Genomic DNA, 23,048 nt, shown 5'->3' with positions numbered 1-23,048 from the left:
CTTGTGTATCAGGATACGACAATATTTCAACTTCATTCTGACTGAAAACCACTGAAATACAATAAACGACAAAAATGTTGAAATGCCCAGCCGGATTCGATTTGGTGGGTTTTTATGTTGTGTGTTTAGAACAGAACTCACCTGTGGGCCTCGTTCTCAGTACAGCACTAGTGGTCCTTACAGGGTCCAGTTTTCATTTGACTTCGTCAAAAATACCCTCCCCCACCCACCCATATCCCAGAGAGAGAGAGAAAGAGAGCTTTTTCTGAGGCAGACCTGCACAAACTGTACTGTCCTCTGCTTGCTTATTTGATTCCAAACAGAAAGGAGTGATTAAATAAAGAAGGAGGGAGTCAGAGCCTTAAAACATCCAGCCATCCATTATCCAGACCACTGATCCTGCTCTCAGGGTCGCAGGATGCTGGAGCCTATCCCAGCAGTCAAGGGTGGCAGGCGGGGAGACACCCTGGACAGGCTGCCAGGCCATCACAGCCCCCCACACCCCCCCACACCACACCACACACACATACACACACCTAGGGACAATTCAGTACGACTGAGTCACCTGACCTACAGGTCTTTGGACTGTGGGAGGAAACCGGAGCCCCCGGAGGAAACCCACACAGACACGGGGAGAACATGCAAACTCCACACAGAGGACGACCTGGGACGACCCCCAAGGTTGGACTACCCCGGGGCTCGAACCCAGGACCTTCTTGCTGTGAGGCGACCGCGCTGACCACTGTGCCAGCGTGCCGCCGAGCCTTAAACCAGATACAGGTGTATGTGTGTAAGTGGTGGGTTGGGATGTGACCTCGCGCTCCTTGTACGGTAGAAACCTCTTAACCTCGACTCATCTGGCCAGACTGCGGGCTCGTACTCCTGTTTGGATGTGTGCGTGTGTGTGTGTGTGTGTGTGTCTCTTGCTCGTGCCTTGCTCAGAGGCGCGAGAAGAGCGAGCGTTTCCCTTCGCTGCAGCCGACCACAGACTTGAACCGCCGCCTTGTGGTCACACAAGCGCCCCATGGCTGCGCGTCAGGGGGGAGGATGACGGATCGATGTGGGGCAGCGCCGGCTCAGGTGGGCTGAGGGGAGCCTGCTCTCTCTCCATGAGGCCACCGCGGGACACGTGTTCAGCTCTGCCACCCTACCACCGTTTAAGTGGCGCTGCCACCTCGGCCTAAACGGGGTCAGGCCCACAGGCGTCTCACCGCGGTGTCCATTAATCTTTTCTGAGCCGTCTCAAAAAGGGGGATTGATGAAGTGTGACGGAGGTCCTTTTTGAGTTCTGTCACACCGGAGGATGATCCATGGATGCACCCACCCGGCTGATAGCTGCTGCTACACGACACTGCAGAAAACACAGGCCTGCCAAGGTATTTATTTTATCGTATTTTAAAGCTGTATTAAGGGATTTTTCTGACCGCCGGGTGTCAGACGGTCGCGTTGCAGAGGTTTAGACACACCTACGCTGCCCCTCACCTCACCCCTTCCCTTTCTGTGCTGTCAACTGCGTGTTTGCAGAGGACTTAACGGTGATTCCCATGTCACTCTGTCTTCTCCATGTATAAGTGTGCAGTCGTTTGCCAGCTGTAAGCCTAAGAACCTGCCAACCTCATACATATGTCTGTCCTCTGTGTACACATGGCCGCTGTAACTCTAGTTAATGGCCACGCCCATATTTGCATATGAGACTGAAAGTTGGTTTCCGTCGTTCTGCCGCTGTGTTGTTTATAAGGGTGGAGATACCTGCAGTCAATGAGACTGAAGAGGTCTCCTGGATGGACGGGTGGATGGATGGACGGGTGGATGGATGGATTGCATTTATATAGTGCCTTTCTAGCTGCAACAGCCACTCGAAGCGCGTTAATATGCACACATTTGGCGCACGGCACGGTGGTGCTGTGGGTAGCACAGTCACCTCACAGAAAGAAGGTCCTGGGTTCGAGTCCCGGGGTAGTCCAACCTTGGGGGGGGGGTCGTCCTGGGTCATCACCTGTTTGGAGTTTGCATGTTCTCCCCGTGTCTGCCAGGGTTTCCTCCTGGTGCTCCGGTTTCCTCCCACAGTCCAAAGACCTGTAGGTCAGGTGAATCAGCCGGACTACATTGTCCCTAGGTGTGAAGGTGTGTGTGTGTGTGTGTGTGTGTGTGTGTGTGTGTGTGTGTGTGTGGTGTGTGTCGGCCCTGTGATGGCCTGGCAGCTTGTCCAGGGTGTCTCCCCGCCTGCCGCCCAAGCTCCATTATCCCCGCCACCCTGGAAGCAGGATAAGCGGTTTGGATAATGAATGGACGGACATTTAGCGCAAAATTAGCCCCTTTCTATGCAAATGAGCTTCATTGCAATTTTTAAAAAAAGTCCAATTCACAAACACCAGCACTAATAGCCACATGCAGTTAGAGTGAAAATTATAACTATATTCAGAGATCATGGCAGCTGTGATTGCAGCTAGGCGAAGGCACCGTCATGCCAGATGAAGGCACCGTCATGTCAGGCGAAGGCACCGTCATGCCAGATGAAGGCACCGTCATGTCGGGCGAAGGCACCGTCATGTCAGGCGAAGGCACCATCATGTCAGGCGAAGGTGTCGTCATGTCAGGCGAAGGCACCGTCATGTCAGGCGAAGGTGTCGTCGTGTCAGGCCAAGGTGCCGGGCGTGCTCGTAAGTGGATATTTTGAAGGAGAATATCCCCTTTTGATTTAACTGAGACCGAAATCATTTGCAGATACAGGTTGCCAGTTCAAACAATTCTTGTTCTACGTGATGACATTGAACCTGCCTACTGTGTTATCGGCACAAAGCCACAAATTTATACTTTGCCACATGGTTAACTATGACACTAGAACGACAGGGATTTCACTCCTACCTAGAACGACCATGGGCGGTCAAAATGACGGCTGGTTTTTAAACTCTATATTCTGTCAAGATGAATGCCCAGATATTAACACATTGCCTATGTTAGTGTTTAAAACGTATCTGTCAGTAAACGTTGTGTCCAGATGAACTGATTCAACCTTCTGGGGTTTTCTTACCTGGGTTATTGAGCATGCATGCTTGGGGTCAACTGTCCAAAGTAACGGGGAGTGCAGGAGAGAGGTGAAGAAGAGAGTGCAGGCAGGGTGGAGTGGGTGGAGAAGAGTATCAGGAGTGATGTGTGACAGAAGGGTACCAGCAAGAGTTAAAGGGAAGGTTTACAAGATGGTAGTGAGACCAGCTATGTTGTATGGTTTGGAGACAGTGGTGCTGATGAAAAGACAGGAGGTGGAGCTGGAGGTGGCAGAGATGAAGATGATAAGATTTTCATTGGGAGTGATGAAGAAGGACAGGATTAGGAAGGAGTATATTAGAGGGACAGCTCAGGTTGGACGGTTTGGAGACAAAGCAAGAGAGGCAAGATTGAGATGGTTTGGACATGTGTGGAGGAGAGATGCTGGGTATACTGGGAGAAGGATGCTGAATATGGAGCTGCCAGGGAAGAGGAGAAGAGGGAGGCCAAAGAGGAGGTTTATGGATGTGGTGAGGGAGGACATGCAGGTGGCTGGTGTGACAGAGGAAGATGCAGGGGACAGGAAGAGGTGGAAATGGATGTAGTAGGAGTAGTAGTAGGAGTAGTAAATCATTGAGCATGCATCAAGACATATCCATGTTATTGCACTAGTCTTGAAAGTGAACACAAAGCCGGTCTCTGGGTAAGGAAAACTCCCGGGTGATTCTCCAACTGATCAGTTTCAAGCGATTCTTTGCTGCTGTGTGGACAAGTGATTCTGTCACATGACTCAGTCACCTGATTCACTGATAATATCAGAAATATTGCTCACTGCAGATGTTAGTTTCAAAATGGCCATTTCAAGATATTTCTAGTGAAATGTTCTTATTTACCCCACTGGCAGATATTAAAGTGTTCTGGTTTCACGACTGAAGTCTCGTTATAAGGGATTTTCACTAAACAGGAGAAGAAGTCTTAAAAACAAGACACTTGATGTAGGCTAATCTTTCTTAATGAGAGTAAATGTCTTGCAACAAGTCCTGTTATCATGAAACACGTGCACTGCCTTGAAACAAGCGACATCATCTGCACCTGGGGCAAGAACATTTTATTACCCAATATCTTTGAATAGATATTGGGTAATAAAATGTCCTGAGACAGATCTTTCTTAGATCTTAGGTCTTAGTTAGATCCTTCTTAAATAGTTCTTTCTTAGATGTTCTAGATAGTTCTCAGACCTGCTCAGGCAGTACAGCAGTGTCCGTGGTAACTTCATGATAAACATAATCCCAGCGTGTGTCCGCCCTGTGATGGCCTTGCGGCCTGTCCAGGGTGACTCCTCGCCTGCCGCCCAGTGACTGCTGGGATGGGATAGGCTCCAGCATCCCCACGACCCTGAGAGCAGGATAAGCGGTTCAGATAATGGATGGATGGATGGATGGATGGATGGATGGATGGATGGATATCTTGAAATAAACATTGTGAGACTTAAAACAAGATAAAACTCCTTGACAAGCGTGTCTTTTGCATTGAAGAGGTTCAGATGAAGGTCTTGGTTTGGTTTTTGGTACGTGGACATTTGATAACGAAGCATTTTAAAGCAGCTCACGGACTTCTCAGGGGGGCTTCTCATTAGAACCGGTAGGGGGTGTTGGACATGACCAGAGGAGAAAAATTGTTTTTTGGAAATTCAATGAAAAAATAAATCTGAAGCCACCCGCTTTTGGCTTCAACGATACTGTGAACAAGCTGCAAAATACCACTTACATCTCAGTTGACAAGTACTGTCCCTAAACCACCATCACCCCATCTGACTCTCTGTCTCTCTCTCACTTCCCCCCCCCTCTCTCTCACTCACTGTCTCTGTGTCTGTCTCTCTCACTGTGTCTGTCTCTCTCTCTGACCAAAGCTGTCTTCTTGGCCGTCTGTTGGGGTGCGTGTGATTGGGATTGTCAGGTGTGGTCACCCTGCAGCAGACCAGATGGTGGCGGTCTCATCTGTCATCGTGGTTTCCATTTAAATTTGGCTGAACTCGGTAACTGTTCAACCGACCCCCGTCCAATCTCGGCCTCAACGTCTGAGAGGAAGGCTTACCTATTAATAAAACCAGTAAACATCACAACCAGTAGTAAGTAGGGCGTTCACGGTGGCTCCATCTTAGTAGATGCCAACTACTCCCAAAAAGTAGTCGATTAATCGCGGGAGATATGACGATGATCATTCTCGTCAAAAAGGTCTCAAATACAACAAGGGTTAACCAACAGGGCTAGGGATAAATATCGATACTAGAATATATCGTAGTGCTTCTTGTGATTCGTTATCGAGAACGATCTCAAGACGGCGCCGCAGACGGCAGCCATGGTTCTGCACTCCAGTGCTGCTCCTGTTGATTTGGTTTCCAGCGCTCACTCTCTGACCACGTACAGCAGGGAAGAACTTCTGAACCTCCGACTAGCCACTGCTCCACCTTTTTTACCCTTTTTCATATAATGGAACAGTCTGCTCCACCCCCTCTGCCGATCCGGGGAGGGCTGCAGACTACCACGTCTCCTCCGACACATGTGGAGCCGCCAGCCGCTTCTTCTCACCTGACAGTGAGGAGTTTCACCGGGGGGACGTAGCACATGGAAGGATCACGCTATTCCCCCCAGTTCCCCCTCCCCCCCGAGCAGGCGCCCCAACTGACCAGAGGAGGCGCTAGTGCAGCGACCAGGGCACATACCCACATCCGGCTTCCCACCCACAGACACGGCCAATTGTGGCTGTAGGGATGCCCGACGCTTCCTGGTTTGTGGCACCCTGGATCACTTTCCAGTTCGTTCCAGTGTCGTGACACCAGTCGTAGCCATCGACAGTCTCCAGTCTCCAGGGTAACTGGAGGAAACCCCACCCGAATCCATGGGGAACATGCACATTGCCGCTGGAATCATCACTGGCAGTATCCGCACTGGATTTCTACATCAGGTTACTGAACGCTCATGACGTGTAGGCAGTTCCTCTCCGGGACGTGCTTAGGCAGCGGCGCCAAACTGGGGCTATTTAACCATTTTACAGAAAAGACCACCAGGTCTTTCTTATTGTGTGTGTGTGTGTGTGTGTGTGTGCGTGCATGGGTGTGTTTGGTGGTCTGAACTGGGGGAGGTTAGCTTAATTATGGTGGAGCGACAGGTAAAAAGCTCTTTTGCGGCCTTTCATCTCCTTCCGTATTAAACTCCACATTATTTCCCCCTCCGTCATGCACAAGATGTTCCGTCGGAAAAGGCTCTTACGCAACTAGTCCTGTCCAAACATCTAAGGAAGCGCTCTCGCCAAAAGTAGGCCAGTAAAATAATTACTCAGATGAATAAAAGAAAAAAAAGAGAGGGAGAGCGAGCGGGCGGGCGGGCGAGCGAGAGAGAGGAGCATGCGGAGGAAGGGGATAAGTTTGCAGTGGGGGCTGATAGGTTTGTTCGATACACACTTTAAATTATAAATAGATTTGATTCTCTGCCCTCTGTGCACACAGGAACTGAATCAATTTAACTGCAAATCTCTCGACTTCCGTTCTGGGCGCCGGGCGTTGCTCCTCTGTGTGAACCCCAAGCCTTAATCAGTTGCTATGCTTCCTTTCGGTGCATGAAGGACGTGGTCGTGCCTATTTAACACAAAATACAGCCTTCTAATGAAAGCCTTCCCTCTCCAGAAACAAACAGGCCTCTGGATCTTTGATCGGTGTGCACCGGCTGAACATTTACCATCCTTATTGTGCGGCAGTTAACCAAATTGTTATCCGTCTGTGTGCAGGTTGAAGCTCCACAGTAAGTGCTCCACCGCATACTGAGGGCCCTCAAACGGAGCCGTCCTGCAAAGTCTTCACATCGAGCCTTTAATTAATATGCGGTTGTATTTAACGGGTCAGCGTGTAATCTTCTGGCTCTCCTGAAGCGTAATGTGACTTGTAAATATAACGTGACTCGTAAGCGTCGGCAGGGTTTTCTGAACGGTGCCCATTTAAACAAAGCAAATGACTCGCGCCCCGTCCACTCTCCGGCTTTCTGCATCCGTAAATAGTGGCGGCGCACACCGTGTCGGTCACCTTATCAGTAACGGCATGTAATTGCTTAGAGATGTGTCACCGGTACACAGTAAAAAACCCAAGTGTTAATTTAACTCTGAGAGTGTACAAATGGATCCTTTCGAGTCCATTTGTACACTCTCGGAGCTAAATTAACACTCAGGAAGTTAAATTAACACTCGGGATTTTACTGTGTATGGGCAAAGATTTCAGAATTATTACACCGATATGATGAGGCGTTAATGAAGTGCCGATGGCGGCGACAGGTGTTGATAGAAAGACAGGCGGTGGCAGAGAAGCGTGTGCAGTGTGGTGTATTTCTGTTTCAATGGCAGTTACCACGAGTCTCGTTCTGAGTTCATAGCTAACTTCGTGTGCGTTTGTAAAACATTGAATTATGACTGAAGGGAGCCGATTTACAACAAAAAGTTTTGACTTGGGGCGTCCGGGTGGCATGGCGGTCTATTCCATTGCCCACCATCACGGGTATCGCTGGTTTGAATCCCGGTGTTACCTCCGGCTTGGTCGGGCGTCCCTATAGACACAATTGGCCGTGTCTGCGGGTGGGATGTGGGTATGTGTCCTGGTCGCTGCACTAGCGCCTCCTCTGGTCAGTCAGGGTGCCTGTTCGGGGGGGGGAGGAGGAACTGGGGGGGAATAGCGTGATCCTTCCACATGCTACGTCCCCCTGGCGAAACTCCTCACTGTCAGGTGAAAAGAAGCGGCTGGTGACTCCACATGTATGGGAGGAGGCATGTGGTAGTCTGCAGCCCTCCCCGGATCGGCAGAGGGGGTGGAGCAGAGACCGGGACGGCTCGGCCGGGTATAACGGGGGAGAAAAAGGGGGAAAACCCCCCCCCCCCAAAAAACCAAAGTTTTGACTTGGCTTCTCTGTTACAGAGGAGCTTTAAGGGTCGGCCTGTTGTGGAACAAACGTAAGAACAAAGATGTCTGATAATGCTCCACAAAGATAAATGTGACGTGTTTCCTCCATTTAAATTGAAGTCCATCCATCCACTATCCAAACCGCTTATCCTGCTCAGGATCGCGGGGATGCTGGAGCCTATCCCAGCAGTCATTGGGCGGCAGGTTGAAGTCATTTGTGTCCATCTCCTTCAGTGAATGCAGACTCTTGGAAACAGGGTTTAGTAATAAATCAGGACAGGTAGTAATAGAGCAGTGTTTTATATAAAGTTACAGTAGAATAACAGATACACCACACTGCTGGGTGCTAACACACACGGTGGAACTGTAATGACACAAAAAAGGTCAGGATCGATATCCGCCAAAATGATCATGGAAATTACGTGTTATCAGAAACTGGCAAAGAAAATTCAATCCCATGCTTCCTTAATAAACACTGAGTTGATTTTCTCTTTGGTTGATGCACGGCCCATCTGAAAGACTCACCTGGTAGTGAGCTTTGCAACAGTCACAGCAAACCAACTGGGGCAGGAGATTGACAGGTGGATTGGTGCAGCATCAGCAGTAATGTGGACGTTGTACCGGACCGTTGTGGTGAAGAGGGAGCTGAGCCGGAAGGCAAAGCTCTCAGTTTACCAGTCCATCTTCATTCCAACCCCCACCTATGGTCATGAGCTTTGGGTAGTGACCGAAAGGGTGAGATCGCGGATACAAGCGGCTGAAATGAGTTTCCTCCGTAGGGTGTCTGGGCTCAGCCTTAGAGATAGGGTGAGGAGCTCAGACATCCGGAGGGAGCTCGGAGTAGAGCTGCTGCTCCTTTGCGTCAAAAGTTGCCAGTTGAGGTGGTTCGGGCATCTGATCAGGATGCCTCCTGGGCGCCTAACTTTGGAGGTTTTCCGGGCACGTCCAACTGGGAGGAGACCCCAGGGTAGACCCAGAACTCACTGGAGGGACTACATGTCCAACGTGGCCTGGGAATGTCTTGGGATCCCCCAGGAGGAGCTGGAGGGCGTTGCTGGGGAGAGGGACGTCTGGAGTGCCCTACTTAGCTTGCTGCCACCACGACCCCACCCCGGAGAAGCTGCTGAAGATGAGATGAGATGAGACAAAATTATTTTGGGGGGATTTTATTGTCATTGCTGGGTCTACTCATTGAGTCCAGTGGTCGATAGGAGAATGGACTTCTCTGGATGGAATTTTTTTTTTATCTATAGAACCCAACTGGTTCAATCTCACTTTGCACTTCCCAAAGTAAAAATACAATTGAATCCATATAAAATATGGTAGTGGACTTATTCTACAAAAGAAAAGAAAGGAAAACTCATCCAAAACCATGTAAATTCTCACATTAATATTCACAGCTCTGTATGAGTGCTCCGTTGATTAATTCAGTGACAACAACCTATCCAGATTAACACTTACAGGTAGTCCCCGGGTTACGAACGAGTTCTGGTTTTCAGTCTGTTCGTAAACCGAATTTGTATGTAAGTTGGAACAGTTACGTACAGTTCACATCTAGCGTCAAATGTTTGTCTTAGTATATCGGATATATTTTACCTAAAACATCTTAAATATAATAATGCAGTAATCCAAAACCATGTAAATTCTCATATTAACATTAACAGCACTGTATGAGTGCTGTTAGCCACATCCTATTATACTCACTGCAACCACATGCTTAAGATGGCCCCGCAGGTGGCGCACTTTTCCACAGCTAATTCAGGGACAACAACCTACACAGATTAACATATACATAACCTTACTTAAACGAATGTGCATACAGCAGAACTAGCAACGCTTCTCCGAAGTCAATGACACTATTCAGCGTAGCTAAATAGTGTCAGAGGCAAAGTCGTTTCACATACTGGCAGACTACACCCCAGCTCCTAGCACAGCGTAATCTCCACCCATCTAATAACATAAAACATCATCCTGGTCACACAATACCTTGTTACAGATAACAAGTGGTGCATGCCATATATTGTTTCGTAGGATTACAGCCTGATGATTTACATTTACTGAGGTTTCTTTGTCTTACACCCTGAAGATATGCAAAGCGAGTTACAGAACGCGAGTCTTCTTCTTCTTCTCTCGGTTTACTGGCGGATCGCGAACAACTTTAAGGTGCATACCGCCACCTACATTACAAGAGTGTGTAACATCATGTCATTTTAACGTCTTTCTTAAATTCTACCCATCAACCTTGTGTCACTTAAGAAAGTAAAGAGTGGCTTCCTGGTGACTTTAATCCCCTCTCTTTCTGTTCCCAGTATCCCCATCAGATCCCACTCCCGTCCCGCCTCCCGGACCTTATCCTGTGACCGTCCTCTTTCCACCTCATACATGCTACCGTGTTATATTACATGTTCAGTGTTTTCTTTAACGCCACAGTTCTCACATTTCCCCCACCATAAACAAGGGGCCATTTAATCCTGTGTGATCCAGTCTTAGTCTTGGTACGATGATCTCCTCCCTTCTGTTCCTTTCTTTATAGTTCTTTGTTATGACAGATTTTTGTATTTTGTAATACCCCCTTCCTTTCTGGTCTTCCTCCCACCTTTTTTGCCATAGCTCCATTCCTGTCCTCTTAATCGCTGCTTTTCCTTCTCCTTTCCAAGTGGAACTGATGCTGTTATTTCCTTCTGCAGTGCCGTTTTTGCTGGTTTATCTGCACACTCATTCCCTTCCTCATGTGCTGCTACCCAACACAGCTGTGCATCTATACCACCTCTGTGTCTTCTTAGCAAATTATGGTCAATTTCAATGATTAAGTCTTCTCTGACAGTTTTTGTTGACTGTATACTTTCCAAGACTGCTATTGAGTCTGTACATATCACCACCCCATCAGGTCTGACCTCTTCAACCCACTGCAACCCAGTAATGACTGCCACTATTTCTGCTGGGTGTACTGATAACTGGTCAGATATTCTTTTGGAAATAGATATTTTAAACTCCGGGACATGCACACCAATTCCCACACATTCCTGTTTGCTCTTGGAACCATCGAGTCGTGATTTGCTATCCCAGATGTGGCACGCAGGAATGGCATCATCATTAGGGGCCTCTCGCTTAAAGGAGCAGCGCCTGTTTTTGAAGTGACACTGCCTATACGAAGTATGGTTTATGACTTGGCTACACCAATATAGACTAATCTCACCTGAGAGACTCCCAGAATGAAAGATCCTGGCACCCATTCCATATGTACTGCCTTTACTATTTGAAGTAGTTTGATTTGTTGATGTTGTTACCATTGCTGACCAGGATCGGGATTCAGGTAGAATTGTACATAGTGTAGCGGGAATTCATGGGGCAGGCGGGAATCGACCCCGCACCATTGGCAACTATGCTAACCAGTCAACTAAAGGGTCGGACCCGTTAGCCCCGTCAGCCAAGGGCTAGCGAGTCTACACATCCGTGGTCGTACTGGTACAGTAGCACCTTTGAACGGGCTGGGTACATCTGGATGGTAGTATCGGTGCCGTGCAGCAGACAACACAGCTTATGTCTGCAGACCTCATCAGGCTGACGCGTCTGATGAGGCGGGTTGTCAGCGGTGATGCTTTTGCTTTGCTGTGTTGTTCGCGGATGTTTAGATCGAAACGCTATTCTTCATCTCTGAAAAGGTGGCAGAGCTGTAGAGTAGATTGTCCGACGTGTTTTCGTTTCCACATCAATAACCTTCTCTCTCTCTCTCTCTCTCTCTCTCTCGGTTTCTCTCCCTCTTTTCCCCCAGACACCCCGTTCAGGGCGCGTCAGGAGGTGGACTTGAAGGAGGCGCTGCGGGGGACCGATGCCTCCATACCGCTGGTGTTTGTCAGTGGGAACCATGACCTGGGTAACACCCCGACCCCCTGCACCGTGGAGAAGTACTGCGCCACCTGGGGGGACGACTACTTCAGCTTCTGGGTAAGCCCGTGTGTGTGTTTGTGTGTATGTGTGTATGTGTTTGTGTGTGTGTGTATATCCAGGAACACATGCCAAGCACACAGGGAGCTTTCATCTACAAGTTGTGTGTGATTGGGATGAGAGAGAAAAACTTACTTTGCTTCAGCTTTGTATTTCTTTTTCATGCCAAAAACCCCTCCATCTATCCGTCCGTCCGTCCATCCATCCATCCATCCATCCATCCATCCGTCCGTCCATCCATCCATCCATCCATCCATCCGTCCGTCCGTCCGTCCGTCCGTCCGTCCGTCCATCCATCCATCCATCCATCCATCCATCCATCCATCTGTCCGTCCGTCCATCCATCCATCCGTCTGTCCGTCCGTCCATCCATCCATCCATCCATCCATCCATCCATCCATCCATCCATCCATCCATCCATCCATCTGTCCGTCCGTCCATCCATCCATCCATCTATCTATCTACATGTTCTGGTCACCCAGACCTTTCAGTTGAAATTCAAAACCATAAGGAGCCCAAGACACACACACACTCACACATAAAGTCTGCGTCACTAATGTATGCCACATCTCCTTGGTTCCTGTCTCCTGGTGTCCCAGGTGGGTGGAGTGCTGTGCCTGGTTCTCAACTCCCAGTTGTTTTGTGACTCCTCGGCCTGCCCGCAACTGAAGGAGGCTCAGGATGTTTGGCTGGAGGAGCAGCTACAGAGAGCCTCCTCCCCTTCCCTCACGGTGAGATTTTACCTTTGGTGATCTGTTTGTGTGTGTGTGTGTGTGTGTGTGTGTGTGTGTGTGTGTTAAGACATACATAAATCGTAACACTCCTGCCGGCCTTGATCCGCTACAGTTTGCTTATAGATCTGTGGAAGATGCTGTGTCTTAAAACACCGGGACTATACCTCTACTTTTATTTTTGACCCCCTCCCCCCTTTTCTCCCCAATTGTATCTGGCCAATTACTCCACTCTTCCCGAGCTGTCCCAGTCTCTGCTCCACCCCCTCTGCTGATCCGGGGAGGGCTGCAGACTACCACATGCCTCCTCCGATACATGTGGAGTCACCAGCCGCTTCTTTTCACCTGACAGTGAGGAGTTTCACCAGGGGGACGTAGCGCGTGGGAGAATCACACTATTCCCCCCCAGTTCTCCCTCCTCTCTAAATAGGCGCCCCGACTGACCAGAGGAGGCGCTAGTGCAGCGACCAGGACACATACCCACTTCCGGCTTCCCACCCACAGATAACTGTGTCTGTAGGGACGCCCAACCAAGGTGGAGGTAACACAGGGATTCGAACCAGCGATCACCGTGTTGGTAGGCAACGGAATAGACCGCTACGCTACCCGGACTCCCCTGTAGCTCTACATTTAATACCATTGTACCATCTAAACTGGTGTTAAAGCTTAGGGATCTTGGTCTTTGTAATTCCAAAGAAAGTGCAACTCACTGAACATTTCTAATAGCAATGGGGCTAGTTGGTCTGAAAACTTGTTATAGAATTCAACCGGGAATCCGTCTGGTCCCAGGGATTTACCACTTTGCATAGACTGCATTGCTTCTTTTATCTCGCTAAGTTTTAACGGGGCATCAAGATAGAGTATAGTGAGGAATTCGAATCTATGACTACATCCTTAAGTGTAAAATTTACATTTTTTCAAATCAATATGGCAGTGCCCCTCATTTTCAACTTAAATTTAGAGTGGAAAATCTGTCCAATCCAAGGCCTTTTCAGCTTCTCTTGGTCAGGGTTGCACAATTGTATCTCCTGAATAAACATTATGTCTGCGCTTAGGTTTTTAATGTGTCAGAATTTTTGTTCGTTTAACCGAGGAATTTAACCCACCAGTGTTTAATGAAATGATCCTTACCACCCGCCCACCACATCGGTCACGTTTGCCATGATATATCCCACGACTTCGGAGACGTTTGACCTGACTCAGGATGCAAGAGACCAAAAACAGGAAAAATGAGCCACTTGAAAACAATATGGCAAAATATAAGCGACATAGTCAATGTAGGTTTTTTTAACAAAGAAAAGAACAGACAAAGAGGTCCTCCCCCACACATAACTTCGGCTTCCCCACGCCGTCCCACCCCCCACCTCCCAGGCCGACTGCTCCCAGATCGATCACCCCCATCCCCGTGTCCCATCCCCCTCTCGCCCTCGGCCTCCCCACCTCCCCAATACCAGCCATGGCTAACAATAGAAATAAACAGTTGTGAACGAAATCTATGTTGTACAGTGAGTAATTAATTCTCATTCATTCATTAGCTAACGTTACTGTCCTTAGTTCCGGCCATTGTATTTTTCCCTTTCTCCATTTGATTACTTAACGCTCTCTAGATGGCATTAGCTATCACATTTAGACTGTCAGCTTCTGGGTAGCACCAGGTATTTGTTATGCCATTTATGTGTTAAATTATTACTTGCTCTTAGCACTTATTGTATTCACTCATTTAAAAAAAACCTCTTTCTTGCGCTTTTACTTTAGCACTGGTTTTGCGCTTAGATGCTTGTTTAGACTGAAGATGCACTTGTGACCCCTGATGACTAATAGCTCTCCTGACGTCCTACGTTAAATGATGCACTTAATGTAAGTCGCTTTGGATAAAAGCATCGGCTAAATGACTGTAATGTTATGTACAGTGTGTGACTTCTAACACTAATTCCATTGCAAAATGGAATAAAAGTAAAAAAAAAAGAAAAAAGGAAATCCACGGGTCAAATACATAGAGCACTTACACACACACACACACACACACACACACACACACACACACACACACACACACACACGATGAAAGAACAAACGGTAACACTTTAGTATGGGGAACATAAAAAAACTTAATTACTAGTGAATTAGTAATGATCAAGATGTCACTTTAGTATGGGGAACATATTCTAAGTAACAAAAACTTAATTTACAGTAATTTAACACTATGAACACTTGTAGTTGTGTGTGTTGTTATGTAAGAACAGACCATATTCATTAAGTGTTAGTAAGGGAGAATAACTCTTCTTGTGGTACTACCACCTTATAAAGGCCACACTAAGCAAAGCATATTGAGATGGTACTACTAATAAGCAATACTTCTGAGGTTATAGAGGGACAACTCATAGTTAATGGCTTACTGGTTGTATAATAAGGCCATGCAGAATAAGGCATTAATGAGTACGTAAAGGCCAATGAAGAGCCAATATGTTGCTAATTTGCATGCTAATAAGCACCTAATTAATGGTGACTACGTTCCCCATACTAAAGTGTTACCGAACAAACAAATAAAACACAGATATAAGAAAGACAATAAAAAAACAATAGAACCAGGAAAAAAACAACAGACCAATAAATAATGACAAATGAGTAAATTGGATTATAGATTCATAAACTTCTGGGTAAGAAAATCAAGCAACAGTAGTCCACTCAAGGTATATGGCACTGGATATTTAAAAAAGAAAGGAAAAAAAACCCACCTTTAACTGTAATCAATATCTATAAAACCTTCTGAGGGTATCTGTTATAAACTACACATATCAGGAGCAGTTATGCCAACCTATTCAACGTCAGCCAGTCAGTGCCACCAACACTACCAGCCTATATTCAAGCACAACCCACAAGAATACACACACACACACACGTTTCACTATCCTTATGAGGACCCCTCATTGACTACATAATTTCCTAGCCCTTAACCCTAACCTTCACCATGCAAACTACATGCCTAACCCTAGCCCTAACCTTAACCTAACCTTAACCTTAACCTAACCCTAACCCTTACCCTAACCCTTAACCTATCCCTAATTCTAACCCTAACCCTTAACCTATCCCTAATTCTAACCCTAACCCTAAAACCAACTCCTAACCCTAAAATAGACCCTTTTACTTGTGAGGACCTCTGAAATGTCCACAGAAGGTAGGTGCTTTCAGGTTTTTCTATCCTAATGAGGACATTTGGTCCACATAAGGATAGCTAAACATGTACACACAGACACACACACACACACACACAAGGGGGAAACCCCCTCCTCTCCAAAACATCATGTAGCAAAAGTAAGAGAAAAGGGTCTGAACGTGTTGAAGACTGGATTAACCGTACTCAGCCTAACGTTGGTCAGGTGTCCAGGAGTTGGAGATCAGCGCTTCCTCTCTGCCGGTCGCCAGCCGGGAGAGGTTCTGCTTCCTCGGGCAGGAGAGCCGTTGTCTGGCCCCGTTTTGAAGTGTGATTTGTGAGCGAGCTGGATGAAGCAGGGATGGCTTGAGGCCTAAACCGTACAGCTTCGACATGACTTGTCGGTACCACACTCGTTGCTGCAGCACCACTGGGGTGTAATCCTCGATAATCTGTACCGTTGAGCCACGACATTGTAGTTTACCCCGCCGTGTGCGAGTCTCCCTGATAATCTGGTCTGGTAGCGGTGTAGTCGAATAATCCCAGGCCGCGGCCTCGCTCCGTTTAGCGACGAGTGCCCTGTGTGCTCGGTCCAGTTCCGGTGGTGGCGAGAGAATCTGTTCGCCCAGGAGTTCGACCAGGAGTTGGGAAAAGAATTCAGTGGGTCTTGGCCCCTCAATAGATTCAGGGAGGCTGATGATTCTGATGTCGTTTCCGCGGCTCCGTCCGTCCAAATCCACCGTTTTCGCCATTAGCCTAGCGTTGCTTGCGGCTAGAGCCTCACATCGTTCCTCCAGTCTACTGATGAGCTGGTCCTGGAGGTTGGCGTTTGAGTCCAAAGACTCGATGCGTTGGCCATGTTCCGGCACCGCAGACTGCATTTTGTCCAATTTTGCCTCCAGGACCGCGAAGCTCGTCTTACTGTCTGCCCTGAGGTCTGCTAGCATGCTGACGATGCCCGTCTCGGAGGAGCCGCTACCTGCAGGCATGTCGTCTGGTTCGTCTTGTTTTGATCATTTATGGTGTGTTGGCATCATGCTGGGGTGTTAAAAGACAGTAAGCCGTTCACGACTCTACTTCAGAACTATCTGGGATGGTGGAAAAGTAAGAATTGAAAGAAATTAGTGGGAGAGCCTGCGGTTATGCTTCCTCTCTCACGTGTTCCCCAAACCGGAAGTCCTCCAGAGGTTGTTTTTTTCAGTTTTTCAATTTACCTTTCAAGTTTTTCAATTTACCTTTCAAATGGCGGCAGTCTTCTCACCTTGTAGTAATTTCATTTGACTTGACCAGGCCAGGGCACTTCTGACAAGAATTGATCCATACTGTACATATTCAGCCGCAGGCGGCAGACACGACCACAGCTGATCGGAGCACAGTTCTTCATAGGTGTATTAGTCATGGGCCTGAATCATCCAGGGATCAGGAACAATTTATTGTCATTTCTTTCATGTACTTGCATACACAAACGAAATTCTGTTTGCCCCAGCCCACAGCAGTGTGACACAAAAGACAAAAACGACACCACCAAAAACATACAAAAACAGAGAGAGAAAAAACACAAAGGGTTAACAACACAGTCCACTCAGTGCAACACAGTCCCAAAATTCCACTGTCCAGGAGAACAAACGCCAGCCAGGATGACTGTCGGAACTGCTGGTCTGCATGGGCTAGCAGTTAGCTTAGCCAGCCTCACTTCCGCGTCCTATCAGACCGCCCTCGGTGTTACCTCTTTGGGTGCAGCTCCGGCAGGGTCGTGGTCTCTGGGCCCACAAGATGCAATCCAACGCCAGCTCTCCCAGCCATCAAATGAAGACACAAACTTAAACACAGATGAGGACAAAGACACTGCATGGACGATACTGAGTGAGGCCACTGCAAACGGGAATTCGCGCCGCCATCTTCCCACACTGGAAGCGGTGTGGGAAGATACAGCTGTCCGTAGAACATAACGAGCCCTATCCTGGACAACGCACGCTCTCGGAAGGACCAAGCAGCATTCATTAAGGCCAGTTAGCTAGATGAAAGAGAAATGACCAAACGGTGCAAAGTTGGCGAGTCGTAGACTTTTCAAAACAGACTGTGTGTGTTTAGGATGCTGAAGTGTTTCTTTGCTGTGACTCAGGAGTCCAGATTGTGTCACCGTCAGAATGACGTCATGAGTGAAATTCCTGTTCTGTTTAGGCATCAGCAATCAATCAACAGTCATCTCTTTGTCCATTAATCACATCTGTTTTCTCTCAGGACCCCAAACCCAAACACATCCTGGTGTTCCAGCATGTTCCGCTGTACCTGAAGACCCCCGATGAGGAGGACAATTACTTCAACATGCAGATGCAAGTCAGACACAGCCTGATGGACAGGTTCAAGAAGGCAGGTAATGATATTCGGTGGTCCTGGTCTGTGAGGTCTTACCACACACACACACACACACATTCACTGCTCCTTAACCCTAACCAGTGTTGGTACACTCGCTCTACACAAATATACTCTCTTCTTTTGCCAGTCAGGTTAATATCTCTCCTTTGTTGTGTACAACATGTGCCACATAATTGAAGTTTGACTGACTGATTGGTTGATCGGCAGTCTATTCCATTGCCTGCCAGCACAGGAATCGGCAGTTCGAATCCCTGTGTTACCTCCGGCTTGGTCGGGCATCCCTACAGACACAATTGGCCGTGTCTGTGGGTGGGAAGCTGGATGTGGGTATATGTCCCAGTCGCTGCACTAGCGCCTCCTCTGGTCAGGCTGGGCGCCTGATCGGGGGAGAGGGAGGGGGAACTGGGGAGAATAGTGTGATCCTCCCACGCGCTACGTCCCCCCGGTGAAACTCCTCGCTGTCAGGTGAAAAGAAGCAGCTGGCGACTCCACTTGTGTCGGAGGAGGCATGTGGTAGTCTGCAGCCCTCCCCGGATGATCAGCAGAGGGGGTGGAGCAGCGACCGGGACAGCTCGGAAGAGTGGGGTAACTGGCTGGGTACAATTGGGGAGAAAAATCCCCCTCGAAAAAGGAAAAAGATCTGGAGTGTGTACACAACATTTGAGAACTTTGGGGCTTCAATACACAACTTAATTACACCGCTGTCGCCCCAAATAGTGTGGTGTGACCAGCACGGGTAGTGTTGTCGCAGTACCAGTGAACAATACGTGATCCCTCGTTCGTGCACAGGAAATGACGCTCGCTACGAGGCATGATAAAAACCAACGTGCGATTCGTGGCGAGCATCATTTCCTGTGCGCAAAGATAGCATCAAGACCCGTTTGCAAAATTAATAGAAACATTACGCACTGTCGCTTTGAGACACAACTTCTACTCTGCTCAGTGACTTAAGATGCAGGACACACACCGTCCATCCACACACCCCATTTCAGGGATCAGGAACACGAAGTACCGTTTCCCCCAGCCTGCAGCGGTGCAACACAGAAAGGAAGACATATCCAAAACCTACAACAACAGACATACTATATCCAACCTACAAAAAAAAAAATACTACAAAAACACAATATCCAACATATCCCAAAAGAAAGAATTCACTGTCCAAGAGAGCGAACGCCAGCCAGGATGACTGTCGGAACCGCCGGTCTGCATGTGCTAGCAGTTAGCTTAGCCTGCCCCGCTTCCGCGCCCTGTCAGACCGCCCTCGGTGTTTCCTCCTCGGGTGCAGCTCCAGCAGGGCCGTGGTCCCTGGGCCCACAGGATGCAGCGGACCAAGCTCTCCCAGCCGATCCAGACACCTTCGACACCCCTCCCCGCACTCCACACGACGACACTAAAAACACAGTCCACGCCAGGCGAGGCCGCCGCCAGACCGCCCTCGGTGTTATCGGAACTGCTGGTCTCTATGGGCTAGCAGTTATCCATATTATTTGGTGACCGACAAAGATTTTTCGTAATGGTTTTCGTCGACAGACTGAACACCGGCGTCTGTGTTGGTGTTTCAAGGTGGGTTTGAAAGACTGTCCGCCATGTTGGGTCGTATTATAAACTGTGAGCTGGTCTCTGAAAGCTTTAGAAAGACAGGATGGTGTTAACGGTGAACATCCGCCTCGTCCCTCTCTACCGCAGTCCATGATGTGGTCTTAACCTCTCGTCTCCGATCTCCTCCGCAGCCGAGATGGCTGACATTAATATTAAACCTGTTCATTTCGGGGACAGTTTAAGGCAGCTCCGATCAAAGCCCGGCCCAGCCAGGTTTGCAGGGATGGGGGATTAGTACACCATTAGCCTTAACAGCACCCGGCGCCCCTGGCACACTCACAAGACGGCCCTAATTGAATTCATCACCGCACTGACTCGCTATATTGAGACTAATTCCACAATCAGAGCCCATTATTATGGGCTTACAGGGGTGTAGGACAGCATCACTCTCACAAGGACACACAAGTCTCACCACAAGCACACTTAACACTCAGGCTTACACCCTTCAGTTGATTGACAGGACCTCTCCGGATTTGATCAGGATGACTGGCAGAAGGTGGCGTTAATGCCGTTATTCAGACATTATCCCAGCATGTTTTTGAGCCACGGTGGCCTCCTATTGGACATAATGGATTCATTCTCCCGCGGAAAACTCCGGTTAAAGATTAAAGCGGGCGATCCGTGCAGGCTTCTGGCATGCAGCGACACAAAGGTTGATCATCTATTTTAATGTATGTGTGCTGCGTAGGGTGGGACATGTTAGCGGCCGTCTTCCTCTCCTGTTCATGCGCTCGTTCACACTTGTTCTGAAGGCAATTAAAGATTCAGACCACGGTCAGGGCATGTGCATGTCTGCGGTTAATTATTAACCACAGACATGCTACAGTGTGTCCTATGTGTCCTATGCTGGAACGTACATTGTGATACATGTACAGTTGTCCTTGAGTGTGTGTGCGTGTGTGTGTAGTCAGAGGGAAAACGAAGAGAAGAGATTTAATTGAGAATATATATATATATATATATATATATATATATATATATATATATGATTTATTTATCGTCAATCCTGTGCTACTGCAGCCTTCCGCCATCCCGTGGATAGCAGTGGTCCTCGCTGTAGGGAGGTGCCTCGTCTGCTGGGTTGATCTAGAATTTTGACCGTCCGCTACTTCAATGAAGAGCGAAGCGTGAAGTCCTTGAGAGCTTTCTCCTCAGGATGAACAAATGATTGACGCCGACCGTGGTGGGCGTAGCTCTTATCATATTTGGTTCAGATGAGTGTTTTAAGATTCGCTGATATGGGCGTAGCGTAGCGGTCCATTCCGTTGCCTACCAACATGGGGATCGCCGGTTCGAATCCCCGTGTTCCCTCCAGCTTGGTCGGGCGTCCCTACAGACACATTTGGCCATGTCTGCAGGTGGGAAGCCGGATGTGGGTCTGTGTCCTGGTTGCTGCGCTAGGTTGGGGCGCCTGCTTGGGGTGGGACTGGGGAGAATAGCGTGATCCTCCCACGGGCTACGTCCCCCTGGTGAAACTCCTCACTGTCCGGTGAAACTCCTCACTGTCTGGTGAAACTCCTCACTGTCAGGTGAAAAGAAGAGGCTGGTGACTCCACATGTATGGGAGGAGGCATGTGGTAGTCTGCAGCCCTCCCCGGATCGGCAGAGGGGGTGGAGCAGAGACCGGGACGGCTCGGAAGAGCGGGGTAAGGGTAATTGGTCGGATACAAGAAGGTCCTGGGTTCGAGCCCCGGGGTAGTCCAACCTTGGGGGTCGCCCCGGGTCGTCCTCTGTGTGGAGTTTGCATGTTCTCCCCGTGTCTGCGTGGGTTTCCTCCGGGGGCTCCGGTTTCCTCCCACAGTCCAAAGACCTGTAGGTCAGGTGGATCAGCCGTACTAAACTCCCTAGGTGTGAAGGTGTGTGTGTGTGTGTGTGTGTGTGGGCCCTGTGTGATGGTCTGGCGGCCTGTCCAGGGTGTCTCCCTGCCTGCCGCCCAGTGACTGCTGGGACAGGCTCCAGCGTCCCTGCGACCCGGAGAGCAGGACGAGCGGTTCAGATAAAGGATGGATGGATGTAATAAAAGAAAGAAAACTCATTGTTTTCCAGGTAACTTGTGCTGAATAAACGCCTGAAACGGGAAACGTTTACCCGGAGACCCTTTACTAAACGCAGTCTTTATCTAGAACGTGGAGCTAGAACCAGAATATGTGTAGTTTTTACTCCAACTGTGTTGACCTGGGTTTGTTTTCGGAGTAATTTGTCACATGTGTAAACTTGCAGCTTTCAGAGCACAAGGGGTTGAATACTCATGCAAACATTGTATTTTAGTTTTTAATTTATTCATGAGAAGTCAGACTCACTCTGTATTGGCAGGCACATTTGCATAGAATGGATTGTGGCCGCCGATAGGACCAAGACTTGTACATCACTCGCGACCGCTATCTGCCCCGTCTCAAGGTCCGAGTCAGGAAAGATATTGCAGTCGTGATATTACAGCACAAACACACCCATGAAGTTGTGCGGGCGAGTGCAGCTTGCCCTCGCCTTGTGTCTGATTGCAGTTACCCGTGTGGCAACGTGTGAATGGTGGCTTTGCTCCAGGAACACAGTAGGCAGGTTCAGTGTCAAGCTTGAGGTGTCAGCACGTATCGCCAGAACTGTTTGGTGGTCCGATCATGTAACTTCACCTGATCCAGCGGCCCAGTCATGTCAGACGTCAGGATCACTCACTCAGTCAGTCAGTCAGTCAGTCAGTCAGTCAGTCAGGGACATTCGTGTTTGTAGGGCTGGCCCGCTGGTCTGCTCCTGCCAAAAATAAGCAGACATAGTATTAGTTTACCTCCACAGTTTAATTTGATTATAACTTCATGCTGAGGCAGCTCACATGTTCTCTCTGAAGGCTGAGATGATGTCACTTCCCCTGTGCTGAGTCTCAGCAGCTCAACTGTCCCGAGGTGTGTGTGTGTGTGGGGGGGGGGGGGCCCTGGCCCTGGCTCTGGCTCTTGCCCTGGCCCTGGCCCTGGCCCTGTGATGGCCCTGGCCCTGGCCCTGGCCCTGGCTCTGGCTCTGGCCCTGGCCCTGGCCCTGGCCCTGTGATGGCCCTGGCCCTGGCCCTGGCCCTGGCCCTGGCCCTGGCCCTGGCTCTGGCTCTGGCCCTGGCCCTGGCCCTGGCCCTGTGATGGCCCTGGCCCTGGCCCTGGCCCTGGCCCTGGCTCTGGCTCTTGCCCTGGCCCTGGCCCTGGCCCTGTGATGGCCCTGGCCCTGGCCCTGGCCCTGTGATGGCCCTGGCCCTGGCCCTGGCCCTGGCCCTGGCCCTGGCTCTGGCTCTTGCCCTGGCCCTGGCCCTGTGATGGCCCTGTGATGGCCCTGGCCCTGGCCCTGG

General features: G+C 49.1%; 1 protein-coding gene across 1 annotated transcript in view; it reads left to right on the top strand.

Annotated features, from left to right (window-relative positions):
- Window positions 1-23,048, top strand: part of cpped1 (calcineurin-like phosphoesterase domain containing 1) — a 91,938-nt gene that overhangs the window by 42,744 nt on the left and 26,146 nt on the right. Inside the window, exons 3-5 of the mRNA XM_056297673.1 lie at window positions 11,697-11,869; window positions 12,469-12,600; window positions 17,993-18,125. Of these exons, the coding sequence (XP_056153648.1) occupies window positions 11,697-11,869; window positions 12,469-12,600; window positions 17,993-18,125 (438 nt within the window). The remainder of the gene's footprint in view (window positions 1-11,696; window positions 11,870-12,468; window positions 12,601-17,992; window positions 18,126-23,048) is intronic.

This window comes from Lampris incognitus, chromosome 17 (assembly GCF_029633865.1).
Source record: "Lampris incognitus isolate fLamInc1 chromosome 17, fLamInc1.hap2, whole genome shotgun sequence".
NCBI lineage: Eukaryota > Metazoa > Chordata > Actinopteri > Lampriformes > Lampridae > Lampris > Lampris incognitus.
This window is presented reverse-complemented; position numbering and strand designations above follow the sequence as displayed.